Raw genomic sequence first — 14,466 nt, forward strand, 5'->3', positions numbered from 1 at the left:
ATTGAAAGGTTTAGGACCGAATTGACCGCCACACAATAAGGTTAAGACCGTTATCCCATCCGATTATCTCTCATTGTTCTTCACTTCAATCTTAATGGACTGGCCTACCTACGGCTTACTCAACATTTTTTTTAGCTACCGAATATTTCTATAACTTTCTGGTCCCTTCAAAATCAAAGAGATTCTATCATTCCATGCATAATAATGCAGCAATAAATCATGAATTATGGAGTCTTGAGCAAAATATGTTTGCCTTCTGGTGTGGTCCATAAATCAGGGGAGGGCCAAGCCTCAAGAAAGAAGAGATTCATGAACTCTATCAGCTCTAGAACCGGAGGTGGCGGAAAAACACATGGAAAAATGAATGATTTGGACCACGTTGGTCCATTTTTCACATGAAAGTTGGGATTCACACTGCTTTTGGCCCAAAGATGCCTCTGCTTTCAGATGGGGATGCCTTTCTGAGCTATCAAAATTCTATTTTTTTTTGTTTTTGTTTTCTGCCAGTCAGTGTCGCCTCGTATCGCAGGGCCAACTCCACGCCTGATAAGTCCGCTCTCCTCACATATGATCTCCAGTAAAAGACAGGCTATCAACGGCATAAACTTGGAGATCCTAGAGATTTTACTTAGTCTCGAGAGTTTACCGCGAGTTGAAACCCGATATAACTTCGATCCATTCCTGCAATGGAATCCAAGTCAATGTCGAGCAAGCCTCTGGGAATCACTAGCTAGGCATCTTTGATTGGAGCATTGCCTTTTTGTATTATGCTAAAGACCTTTCTCAGAGAAGCTCTAAGCTCTCAGATGGCCAAGAAGATGGAGGAGAAGCAAAAGGCATGTGAGAGAGAAGGGAAGCAAAAAGGAATAAAAAAGAAGAAATGCTCAGGTACAGACGCATCTGACTAATGGGGATAAGAAAGGACAAGAGGATGGCCCCATAAGATTTCCAGAGCTAAGTGGGTCTCCCTCTGCTTTGTTTATTGCGGTTCTTCGTCAAGGAATTTGACTTGGTGTCCCAAGAAAGCTGGACCCAACCATTCAAAAACTAACAGATTTGACAAGGAACATATGAATCTGATGATCAACTTAATCGCTCAGTGATTATATCACGCGATAGATAAGTTGACGCGATTGCGGATTTCGCAGGGTTGTTCGGTAATGTGCGATGATAGTATGAAACACACGGTTATGCAAAAGCCCATCCATTCATAGCCATGGTTGTGCTTTTTAGCGACACCGACATGGGAATCGTAAATTTTATCTCCACTCTCCACAAAATAGACGATTCTGACTGCTACTGTAACTTGGCTAAACTGGTAGGTTTTCAGTAACATGGCAATGCCATATTGATGCCCTTTCAAGGGATTTTACATCGGAATGTTCATGAACAGAGAATTTTCAATGACTTCCTATGTCAGGAGATGGGATGAAAGAGACCGCCTTTTAACTTCCTCAGGATTATAAGGCCACTCTGATTGCTGGGAAGTTGCACTAAGATGGACTATACCAGCATGTTGATATTGATTGGTAACGAGAAGTCTGTTTAGCTATATATGTCTCGGTAGATGACCCCAGCTTCACAAGTTCTCAACCGGGAAGCCTACAACAGGTCTTATGTCCGAGGCCAGTGACCGCAGCTCATCCACCTCTTCGCCGGTGAGTCTCCACCCAAGCGCACCCCCGAATTCACTTGCCTGCTCAGCATTTTTGGCTCCGGGAATGGGGACTACGTTACCCTGTGCTATGAGCCAATTCAGGACAACCTATCAAGACAGAACGCATGCGTTAACTTGTCTCTTTTTGCATGAGGAGCTTGTTATAAGACGCACACATGGAATGCCAAACGAAAACATGAAGTGGCTGTACATGTGGTATGATGCAGTGATGCCGTGTATAGTTAGACGAGTCTCTTGGTGCGATTTCAGCACAAGAATAACATAAGACAAACACTGATGCACTGCAAGTGTATGCAAGCTGCTTCTGTCTGCTGCTCATTTTCTGCCCTCTAACATGCGGTAATTGCTTAATTCGCAGTGCCTTTTCAGAAGAAAGGAGTACAGTTACCTGCGTTGGAGTTTTCTTGTAGCTGTCTCCTATTTCATTTATTCTGTTCAGCAAAGGTTGTAGCTGCAAGCATTGAAAAATCTTCAAGAATGAATCTCAGGGATTTGGAGAGGAAAGTAATTCACATATAGCAGATGGTTTACCCTAGTGAGAAAATCAGGGGTGTAGATCTGACCACGGGGGCCACTTGGTGGATTTTCTGGGGTATATTTTCCAGTAAGAGCACCTGCGTAAGTTGAACCACCATGTCAATCTTCAAAGCCCGTCTGAGAACAGAGGAGACTAGAAATGAATAATCGACATTGAGACAGAACGTTGAAATCTGAATCAAGCAGTTTACAGAATGAAAGAATTATAAATTAACTCACTCCTAAGTACTTCTCAATGTCACTAAAGACTAAATCTTTTTTCAATGTAATGAAACATTGCTTGCTCTGCCGATAACATATTCAAGGTGGGGTGATTCAATCTTTTTTTTTTTTCTTTTCAAGTTCAAGCACGACCAAAGAATGTAATAAAGTGCAGGAAGCTAGTTTAGTGGCTTCTCATACTCTTTATGCAGTTTCCATTCACTCGATTGTGTACCATTGTCCGGAAAATTTCAAGTTTATTAAGATGTTCTTATGACTGACCTGAAAATTCCAAATTATTAAATCCCAAAGGATTTGCAAAACCTGGAGAGGCAGCTTCTCCACGACTGCTCATGCGGAACAGATCCTTACACTACTGTCGTCCTTAACAAAAGCTTCCCGGACTTTCCCCAGTAGACAGAAGCAATTCTACTTACCTTGAGCCATCGGTGAATAAGCAATCAGAGTGACACCAAGTTCGTCGCAGGTGGCCTTCACGCCATTCTCCTCAGGGAATCTGTATATGAGGCTGTAATTTACTTGGTTTGAAGCTAGCGGTATACCTCTCTGCTTAAGCTTCTGATAGGCATCGCGAAGTCTTCTTTCTGGACATCAGTGAACATATCAGAATACGCTCATTTATGAAGTTATAGCATCGAGAGGATCTTAGCCTCATAATAATATACCTTATCTCTCTAAAAATGAGGAAAAAGAGGGTAGCAAGTTGCTGCGATACAGTATCTAAAAAGCATGCTCTAGAAACAAAGGACTATACCGCTGTAGTTTGAAACTCCCACTGCTTTCACAAGACCTTGCTCAACTGCATCTCCAAGACCATCAATGTACCCTGACAATAAATTTTTCAGCAAACTTGTCTTAGCTCATCTCAAAGAGTGCCCAATGAGAGCGCGCAACAGAACAAAACGTGTTACATAGACAACCTTCGTTTCCCCACACTCCAGGCCTGAGAAACAGCGGATTTCTTTCATTAGTCGCCTCTCTTGATATTTTTAACAGGATGAAAGTAGGCAAATATTAAGCAAGGCCCAAAGGGACAGACCAGTGCAATTGGTATAGGTCCACCGAATCAAGTCCTAGGCGACAAAGAGAATCTTTGAGGGCAGTAATGACACTCTGACGGCCCAGTCTCCACGGCAAAGCTGCAAACTTCGTCGCAACGGCAACCTCAGTTTCTGGATCCTTTTCTTTCCTTTCCTTGATGAATCTTTGAGTAATCAAACAGCAACAATCACAATTCATGTCAGAGTGGACTAGATGAAAATCTACCCGACCCAGAATGGAGTAATTACCTGCCCAGTAGAGTTTCTGAGTTTATAGCACCAAATGACATCTGCAAGAACAAGACTAAAGTGATGTACTCTCTCTTGGATTACAGAATTTCCATAAATTCAACGAACGAACAGAGCAGTCTGGATTCACTTCTCACCCTCGACCCATAAACCTCAGCAGTATCAAACAGGGTTATGCCACTATCAATGCTGCTGTCAAAAGCGCCCTTTGCGGCCTTCATCTTTCTATCTGCCATCATAATCACAAGACAGAAGTTTCAACATGGATTATCTCAAGGGATAATCTGAAAACGAGAACGAAACTGCAATGTGATTGAGAAGAAGCTGTAAGTTATTTAAATGAGGAGCTGCTAGCTTGCTACAAACTTACATTTCCAAGAAACATATGAACCATGACCACTTCATTTTTTGTTCACTTTCAGTTTCATCCTTCAAGAGAGACTAGGCAAAGCAGAACCTAACAGTACTAAAAGATGATCCCTCCAAAAAGGAATTAGAGATGTACGAGTCAAAGTTTAAGGCACGCCATCATGGCTTTTGGTTTCAGATTGAATTTTAGCAAAAGATGCAGAAAAATATCAACAATGACCACCTCATATTTGCTGCTTCAGCAAATAAATCACATCCGCTGAATTTAACATTCTTGCGGACCTTCCCAACCAAATGAACTGCAATGTACATACCTCTCCAAGACACAACAGCTTCAACAAACATTCTCAACACTCACTTCCTCTCACTTAAAAGGGCAAAGCCTCAGTCGAGTACTAGCCTTTCAATGCATTATCGTATCAACTAAGGACCATACTGCTGCATCATGTTACGCACTGACTATCATGATCAAAGAGTTAGCGAGAATGGAATTGTTCGACATAATGAAGCACCGATTGTCAAGGAAGGAATTTCATCAACAATCAAAAAGACTCATATTATGGCCATGTGCGGTGAGCTCAATTACCGTCCCATTGGAAGTTGTTCCAGTAGCTGGTGTCCCCCCAGGACCAGGCTCCGATCCCGAGCTTCGTCACCTTCAAATCGGAACCGCCCAGCTTCACCTTCTCCTCCTCCTCCTCCTCCGCTTTCAAGGTGGCGAAACCCTCTGACGCGACGGCTTTCACCTTGCGGTTCCTCCTCCCGCGGTTGGCGACGGCCAACCACGCCGGCGCAGCGCTGCTCAGGTGCAAGGCCATGGCTGTTCCTCTCCTCCCCTCCCCTCCCCTTCCCCCTCAACCAACCTCTACGACCGAGCTCAACCGAAGCGGGAAGGGCTCGTCTCCTTTACCCTTTTCCTGTCGCGAGATGAGGCGAGAGAATCAAATGGGGTATGGGAATCGTGATAGCCGAACTCCACCATACACAGAAAGATACGGAGAACGCAAGGAGAGAGAGAGACGAAACAGAACAGAACAGAGTTCAGACAAGTGTTGTGAGCAAGAGAGAGTGGCGTGGAGATTAATGGGGAAGTACGACGGTGTTCCGGTAATTCGGTGGGCTCACAGGAACGGCAGAAGAGACGTGGTCTTCGCGCGGTCCACGTCGGATTCATCTCCCCCCAACCCCCCCCTATTTTTTTTTTTTGGGTCATAAGATTCATTGATTTTATAGAATTTGACATTATTTTAAACGGTTGAGATTTATTGATGCATCGAAACCGTTTATAAAAGATTTCATTCCCGCGAAGCCCTCCTCGCCCGACTTCGCCCGTGGCTGGCGAAGCCGCCTTTGCCCCCTGGCCTAAGAAGCTGGCCTACCACAATGAGAAGGGGAAAAAAATATATAAAAACATTTTAAAAAATTGTTCATGTCAAACGTTGGAGCTATGCCGGTTAGCCAAATGATTTGAATTGGTACAAATACAAAAGGCGTATGACTTTATGAGCAAAAAAATATATATTTAAGAATGAATCGACACAATTATAATAAGTTTAGGATTTTTTTTAATAATTTCCCTCATACTTTAAAATAAGGGTAATTGCCTTTTTTTTTTAATATCTAAATAGCTTTAAATTTTTAATTAATTAAGGATGCGTTTGTTCGTGAAAAATAAATAATTTGAAATAATTTTCTCAAAGTAATCGCTTGTATTGCCTGCAAAAATGCAATGGTGGAAAATCTTTCCCGTTCATGAAAATATTTAGATCTAAACTATTGCTGACAATGAAATTTATATTATTTTCGTTAAATAAATGAAGCCTAAGTTAAGAAAATTAGAAGCTAGTGAAAGGTTAATGAAGTCAAGAGCCAAAAAAAAAAATTTTGATTAGACATGCTGGTAATGGCCTGTTATAGTCACGCTAAGATTCCTTAAACCAGTTTTCGACGTAATCCCACTTGATTTTAGGAATGTTATCTAAAAGTTTCCTCGGAATTGTCAAAAATTAATGTAAAAAGTTAGGAAATGGCATGGACAGTTCAGGGAAACACGCAATCAAATGTTAATCCCATCCATTAATCCGTAAATTAATCCTTGATGAATTTAAAACAAAGATGTAAATATTCACCTTCATCACTTCCCCATCATACCTCGCGTAGATTTCTCTCTCGATCTCGAAGATCTGATGATGGAGCTCTGCGGAAGCTTCAGGCTGCAAGGAGGACGGTCCTTCTCGAAGCTGCGCAGATCTAGCAACTCCCTCCTCCTGTCGGAGTCCATCACCGCCGAGTGCGCCAGGATCGCCGGCTACGAGCGGCTGTCGGAGTCCATGAGGCTCAGCACCGACCGCGGCAGCTCCGGGCCCCGCCACGGCAGTGACCGCGGGAGGGCGAGGGGCAGGGTGGCGTCGTTTCTCATCACGGTCTTCAGCTTCGGAAGCGCCCCCGGCCACGACGGGCGGCAGCGGCCGCGAGAGGCGGAGGAGCCCGGGGCGGCGAAGGCGGTCAAGAAGCGCTCGTCGTGGCTACCGGATCCCGACCGGAGATGGCCGCTTCAGGGTTGGTGAGCCCCGGCGGGCGGCGAGGGTGTTCCGGGAATTTCACGGGTCAAGTCAATCTTTTGGAGTCAGTCGGTCGTGCATTGTTGTTGATTGACCATCAAATTTTGACCAGGGAAGCAACACATTGTAACCACGTGGAGTTTGAAATATTCTCATTTTTTATATTTTCGTAACATGTGACGTAAATTTTCTTCTTTGGTTTAATAATGACAAGAAAAGAAAAATCAAAAGTTGTACACGTGTTTATATATATAGAATCTGTTCTACTAATTTATATCAATCGGGCGGGTTGCTAAGAAGTAAACGAAATCGATAGTTTAACTATGCACTGTCCACTTCAATGATCTCATTGATTCTGAAGGGTTCGCGATGTGATGAGTCCGTCATTTCATGGTTATGCAAATGAGTACATCATTCCAAACATTTATTAAGTACATATAAGATTATTGCATTAAAAATGCACGAAATTTTCATGTGACATAAAATCTAAGATACTAAAAAATTATGGTTGGTAATTTTTTTTGTGGGTCTTGTCCACTTTGTGTCCGGGGATACCAGTAAGTTATACCCTTTAACGAAATCCTTGCAATTTTTAAATGCACTAATTATATCCATTTCACGATTGAGACGGTGCATTAAGAGCGACAAACTTTATTTTGCTTAATTAAATGTTTAGCAAGCCCCCCTTTAAGTGAATCTTTTTTTTTTTTCCAATTGATCGATTAGTCATAGCAAAATTGCTCAATAGAAGCCTAATTTCAAAGCTAGTCAATACTAATACCTAATTTTCTGAAGCTGGGAGCCTGATTTGCTCTACTTTTCTCTTTTAGGCTCTGATTTCCTTTCTCTCTCCCGATCTAATTTGGGAGCCTCGTTTGGCCGCCTTATTTCACTCATTATTGTCTATTTTCTTCTCTCGTCGTGGCAAATAAACCTACTTGCAACTGAAAATTTTGTGAGAACGTGGTTGCATGATCTATCCGAGATTCGGCGAAAGCTCTTCTCTCTTGATTTAGGTTTAGATCTAAATATGTGAACTTTTCTCTTCCGATCTAAATCTATATCTAGGAATTTCTTAAATGCATTTTATATGTGTTGGTTTAACATGTTGTTGTTGTCGTTGTCTCTATATGGCAATGCTATTGAAGGAACTGAATCTAAGAACACACTGAAAGTTGTGGTTTCCGAAGGAGAATATCTCGGCGGTTTCTAAAGGAGAATATCTCGACGTGTTGTCGTTGTCTCTATATGTTAAACATGTTTAATCGATCATTTTTTTATGCCCATAGTTACATGCTATACTCTTTTGTTTTGTTTTGCAGCTGTTTGGGATTTGCTTTGCTCGAAAGCTTTCTATATTTCTCTCACTTGACAAATAAATGAAATTTTCTTTTGAGAAAAAAAAAAAAACACACTAATGCCCCTTAGTCCTACCAAGTAGAAAAGGGGATAATTCTCCAAAAAGTCATAAACTTGTCTTATGACAATCAATTCAATTTTAAATTTTGTAATTTGATCAATTTAGTCATAAATCTTTTGACAATTTGTCAATATAGCCATTTTGGATAAATTTGATCGAAAATTGCTGACGTATATGATAATTGTCCTAGTTAGCACACCAAAGATTTTTGTAATTTTTTAAATATTCTCTAAATGTTCCTTTTTTATTTTTTGGTCTTTCCATCTTCAACCTCCACATCACATATGGCCAGAATCGCCTCCATCGCGGGGCCTCTCCAATAACTATGCTCTTAATGGTAACTCTTGATTTCTCTTTTCCAAAAATAATTTCATATTAAAGTATTTACATATAAATTATTTTCGATAATAAAAATATCTTTTATTGAGTAATTATTTCAAACGATACAAATAACTATTTTTAGGAAAATGATTTCCTAATCATCCAATTTTCGCAAAATAAACGAAGCCCTAGAAAGTGCTGAGATGAGCATTGATTTTGGACCGCGACCTTCAAACACTTTCATCAAACATTTGCTATATAATTCTTGCACACATTGTAAGCGAGTTAATTAAGTCACAACATATGAAACTTGCTTAGTGGATATCAAAACGGTCCACAAAAGTTCTGAGAATACCCTTAGAATTTAAGGAACACAAGTAAGATTCCAACCTAAATTAAATGCTAATAAATGACAAAGCAACTTGAAATATCTTTATACTTTATGAAGCGCAAGAATTAAAAATCCAACTTCAATGCGAATGAAAGTTAGAGGGGAGAAGTGTCAAAAAAGTTTTAAGCCTATTGCATTGGTGTCAATTCAGTCTTAAACCTTTTTTTTTTATATCACTTTGGTCCTAAATCTTTTACATTGGTGTCAATTCAATCCTAAACCTTTTTTGTGTCAATTCAGTCCTAAATCTTTTGTATTGGTGCCAATTCAGTCCTAAATCTTTTGCATTTATGTCAATTAAGCCAATTCGGCCAATTTTGACTGGAAATTGCTAACGTGAACGTCGATTGTTTTATGTGACACCGCTGATATTGAATTGGCACCAATGCAAAAAATTTAGGATTGAATTGAGGAAAAAAAGGGTTAGGATTGAATTGCCACTATTGTAATAAATTTATGACTCTTTTGACCATTTTTCCAAAGTTAGAGACTACATATGTAAAAAAACGGAGACAATAAACGAGAACTCGATTTTACTCATGTTTAAACAGTTGAGTGGATATCTAATGTGGACAATTTTTTGTTGTAACTTGGGATTGTTACGCTTTATCAAGATCAACTTTGTCATTTATTTTTTTAATATTGAGTGCGACAAATGATGCGTCCACTCAATTAATAGAGAGAGGCCAAACCATTGCTGCTCTCCGATCCGATGAGTATAAGGGTCGACAAAACTAGTAGAACCCTATTTTCGGGAGAACTCGGATGATCGAATGCTTACCTCGGTTTGCGGTTTCATGTCAACGTGCTATCCGAGAGAGTTCGCTAGATCACAATTTGCTTTTAGGCATCTCTGCCCGCACCATTCCGAGTTGGGTTATGATTCACGAACATGCGAAAGGACTAGATAAAAATAGGGAACACATTCAATAGTTGTAAGGACGAGTTCATTTGCCGACGCTCTTTTGCGAAAAATCTATAGCCTCGGCCAAGTGCACACATTGTGTCCAAACCAAATTACTTCTCGAGGGTAACATATCGGTTATGAATGCAAGGACTGAGCTTCGCATAATAGTAAGCTAGAAAAGACCTTGAGGATCAATATCCTCCTTCAATTGGGCATAACTCTTTTTGGGAATCGAAGCTCTCCGTATTTCGCGTTCACCCCCATTCGCAGGTTATATGCCATAGTCCCGCATATGCATCCTAAGAGTGGAGATTCTCCAACAGCTTGGTATCGCGTCCACATTCCTCGGCAAGCACTGGATCGCCTTCTGCTCCTTTTGCAGGTTGCTCTTCACGCCGCCCAAAAATTTGGCTTAACCGAATTTCTAAATATGCGGGTGTGGATTAATTTGGGACCTCTTGGAGAAGGTCTTTCTCATTAGTTTGGTTGTTTTAGTGATTTATGACAGATAACACAAAATGTTTGTTTCATTTTTCCTCCATCTATGTAATGATGTAAAAAGGGTTGCTTTTTGTTTTTGAGGCAATTTGTTTCTCTATGATGGTAAGAACCAATTTTTTTTTCCTTTTTCCCGAGCCTAAACTCTTAATTAAAGTAAATCAGGAGCTAAATTTTTTTTTTTAGCTTTTTTTGGGTGATACTAATAGTTTTTGTTTAATTCTTTTAGATTTATTTTACTTGAACAATATTTATTTTTTTCCTAATTTTTTTTAGCCTAATCTAAATTTTTTTTTATATTTTTAGAGACCTGAAAATTTTTTTTATATTTTCTTTGGTTTTTTTATATTTCTAACCCCCGAATTATTTGTTTCATCTCCATGCTTCTACCTACCAATAATAGTTATTGGTATATATCCGGTTTTCATCAATAAAATAAAAAAATTGGACAAAAAATTGGACTTCTAAACAGGGGAAAGCGAAGGAGAAGGATCTAGAGCACTTTTTTATTACACATTTTTTTTTACTCCCTCTTCTTACTCCTCTCTCTCCGATATCGCATTCTTGGAACCCATTCCCATTCTCGGAACTCTACCCATTCTTATCCGAACTTTTGGAAATGACAAGATTATTCATTCGTCGCCACCCGCCCTCGTCCCAGCCCGTCATTTATCGTATTTAACGTAGCATTCGCATTCCCCCAACTAAGCGCATGCCATGCACTAAGCGCATTCCCGATGGCACGACTAGGGTTTATCGTAGCATTTGCATTCCCTCCCACTAAGCACATTATTCCCACTATTTGGACAGAGAGCACGACTAGGGTTGGCACACTCACTAAGGGCATTCCCGAAAATAGCACGATTATTCCCCCTACTAAGGGCATATCCATTCTCAACGAATATGGCATGACCCTACGATGATTCACATTCTGCCCATTCTCAAATATTCTCATTCTGCCCATCCCCGAAGACTAACGTTCTCACACCTACAACCGTATTCTGCCCAATTCCCGAAGACTAGAGTTATCACATTGACGGACGCTAGTCTTCTCACACCGAAAGACGCGCGCACTAGGAAGCGCACTAGGAAACACGAGAACAAGTCATTTAAAAGATTAGTGACAATGGTTCAAGAGGTTAAGGGTTAGTGGTTGGTTTGTGTGTTTAGTTAAGGGTTAGTTGTTGGTTTTGACTGGTTGGTTTGTGTGTTTGAAGATACTTTGGAATTTATGTTTGGGTTGATTGGTTTGTGTTTTTGGAGATAATTTGGATTATGCCATCACTATTAGAAAGTAATACTTTAATGGCTTAAAGTGTGAAGGAAAGTTTTTTCCTAATCCAGAAATGTATAGAGGTTGGTCATTTAAGAAGTTAAGAGGTTAGTCATTTAAGATGTTAAGGATTAGTGGTTGGTTTGTGTATTTGGTTAAAGGTTAGTGGTTGTTTTGGACTGGTTAGTTTGTGTATTTGGAGATACTTTGGATTTTTTGTTTAAGCTGGTTGGTTTGTGTGTTTAGAAGATACTTTGAAATTTGGATTATGCCATCACTTATTTTTTAGAAATGTTTATTAGAAAGTAATACTTTAACGGCTTAAAGTGTGAAGGTTGAAAGTTTTTTCCCAATCCAGAAATGCATAGAGGTTAATCATTAGTCATTGTGTGTTTGGTTAAGGGTTAGTGGTTGATTTGGATTGGTTGGTTTGTGTGTTTGGAGATACTTTCGAATTTGGATTATGTCATCACTTGTTTATTAGAAATGTTTATTAGAAAATAATACTTTAATGGTTTAAAGTGTGATGGTTGAAAATTTTTTCCTAATCCAAAAATGCATAGATATCGGTAGATGTCAAATCATCTAAACTGAATTGCCTTGTTTAAGTATGAGAAATGCATAGATATCGGTAGATGTTCAAAACTGAATTGTCTTGTTTAAGTGTACATATAGATATCAATTCGGTTCAAAATTGTATTCAATAGTGAATAATTGAAAATTTTTGTTATTCCAACTGGAGGTGGGAGTACACTTTGAATGAATATATGCCGGTGACGTATATCTCCACAATTAAGAGAAACAATAATATTAACTAAAAGCTTGCACGAATGATAGAATATTTAATGAGAGAGAGTTTATTTGGATCATATTTGTTGTCCTTCCAACGATCTTTGGGGAAATAATGGAGGAAAGTGCAACATATATTTGATCGAGGTTAAGCATGATATGAGGTACTGTTTATTTAATTAATTATGCATAATTAATCATTTTGGAGAAATTTTCTAAAATATTAACTAAAGTTATGTCTTCCGATAGGATTCTTGCTCCCTTATGAGAGGTGTGCTTAGGACATATTTTCCAGAGGTGGCAATGGTTGAGTTATGCTGTGAGCGACTAGAAGTCCTTGAAGAACTAGATAGTGAGTTCAGGGTTGCCTTCGAAGAATGCGGGAGATATGGTGCAGGCTTCTTGCTTGGCAATCAGTTGGATAGTGTAAAAAACTCTTTCCTTTGTTAAGCTTAGGTTTGTTAAAAATTTATGCTAATTTCATACTACTCTTTCGAAATATGATAGATGACTCAAAATGTGGGTTTCATTCTTCCTCCATCTATGTAATGATATAAAAATGGTTGCTTTTTGTTTTTGAGGCAATTCGTTTCTCTATGATGGCAAAAATCATTTTTTTTTACTTTTTCCTGAGCCTAAACTTTTAATCAAAGTAAATCAGGAGCCAAAATTTTTTTTTAGCTTTTTTTGGGTGATACTAATAGTTTTTGTTTTATTCTTTTAGGTTTATTTTACTTGAACAATATTTATTTTTTTTCCTAATTTTTTTAGCCTGACTTAAATTTTTTTTTATATTTTTAGAGACCTAAAAATTTTTTATATTTTCTTTGGTTTTTTTTTTTATATTTCTAACCCCCGAATTATTTGTTTCATCTCCATGCTTCTACCTATCAATAATAGCAATTGATATATATCCAGTTTTCATTGATAAAAAAAAAAAAAATGGACTTGTAAACTGGGGAAGGCGAAAGAGAAGGATTTAGAACATTTTTTTTATTACACACTTTTTTTTACTCCCTCTTCTTACTCTCGCTCTTTGATATCGCATTCTTGTAACCCATTACCATTCTCGGAACTCTAACCACTCTTGTCCGAACTCTTGGAAATGGTAGTATTATTCCTTTGTCGCCCCCTGCTCTCGTCTCAGCCCATCATTTATTGTACTTAACGTAGCATTCACATTCCCTCGACTAAGCGCATGCCATTCACTAAACGCATTCCCGATAACACGGCTAGGGTTTATCGTAGCATTTGCATTCCCCTCACTAAGCACATTATTCCCACGATTTCCACGATTTCAACAGAGAGCACAACTAGGGTTGGCACACTCACTAAAGGCATTCATTGAGGGCATTCTCGAAGATGGCATGATTATTCCCCCACTAAGCCCATTCTCAACGAATATGGCACGACCCGTACGATGATTCACATTCTGCCCATTCTCGAATATTTTCATTCTGCCCATCCCCGAAAACTAAGGTTCTCACACCTACAATTGCATTCTGCCCATTCTCAAATATTAGAGTTATTACACCCACAAACGCGCGCACTAGGAAGCGCACTAGGAAACACGGGAACAAGTCATTTAAGAGATTAGTGATAATGGTTTAAGAGGTTAAGGGTTAGTGGTTGGTTTGTGTGTTTAGTTAAGGGTTAGTGGTTGGTTTGGACTGGTTGGTTTGTGTGTTTGGAGATATTTTGGAATTTGTGTTTGGGCTAGTTGGTTTGTATTTGGAGATAATTTGGATTATGCCATCACTATTAGAAAGTAATACTTTAATGGCTTAAAGTGTGAAAGAAAGTTTTTTTCTTAATCCATAAATGTATAGAAGTTAGTCATTTAAGGTTAAGGGGTTAGTCATTTAAGAGGTTAAGGATTATTGGTTGGTTTGTGTATTTGGTTTAAGGGTTAGTGGTTGTTTTGGACTGGTTGGTTTGTGTATTTGGAGATACTTTGGATTTTGTGTTTGGACTGGTAGGTTTGTGCGTTTGGAGATACTTTGGAATTTGGATTATGCCATCATTTGTTTATTAGAAATGTTTATTAGAAAGTAATACTTTAATGGCTTAAAGTGTAAAGGTTGAAAGTTTTTTCCCAATCCGTAAATGCATAGAGGTTAATCATTAGTCATTGTGTGTTTGGTTAAGGGTTAGTAGTTGATTTGGATTGGTTGGTTTGTGTGTTTGGAGATACTTTCGAATTTGGATTAT

The 14,466-nt window shown here is 39.1% G+C and overlaps 1 protein-coding gene across 1 annotated transcript; it reads right to left on the reverse strand.

Annotated features, from left to right (window-relative positions):
• Positions 1-1,313: 1,313 nt before the first annotated feature.
• LOC115729429 (uncharacterized oxidoreductase At1g06690, chloroplastic) lies at positions 1,314-5,258 on the reverse strand. The gene is made up of 10 exons (XM_030660015.2): positions 4,682-5,258; positions 3,864-3,955; positions 3,727-3,767; positions 3,477-3,641; positions 3,358-3,380; positions 3,192-3,263; positions 2,854-3,021; positions 2,210-2,292; positions 2,067-2,129; positions 1,314-1,765 (listed from the first exon to the last, which is right to left on the reverse strand). Exons 1-10 carry the CDS (start codon positions 4,911-4,913, stop codon positions 1,580-1,582), a joined length of 1,125 nt encoding a protein of 374 aa, XP_030515875.1. The 5' UTR covers positions 4,914-5,258; the 3' UTR covers positions 1,314-1,579.
• Between the last annotated feature and the right edge of the window lie 9,208 nt (positions 5,259-14,466).

The sequence above is a fragment of the Rhodamnia argentea genome, chromosome 10 (assembly GCF_020921035.1).
Source record: "Rhodamnia argentea isolate NSW1041297 chromosome 10, ASM2092103v1, whole genome shotgun sequence".
NCBI classification, from domain to species: Eukaryota; Viridiplantae; Streptophyta; class Magnoliopsida; order Myrtales; family Myrtaceae; genus Rhodamnia; species Rhodamnia argentea.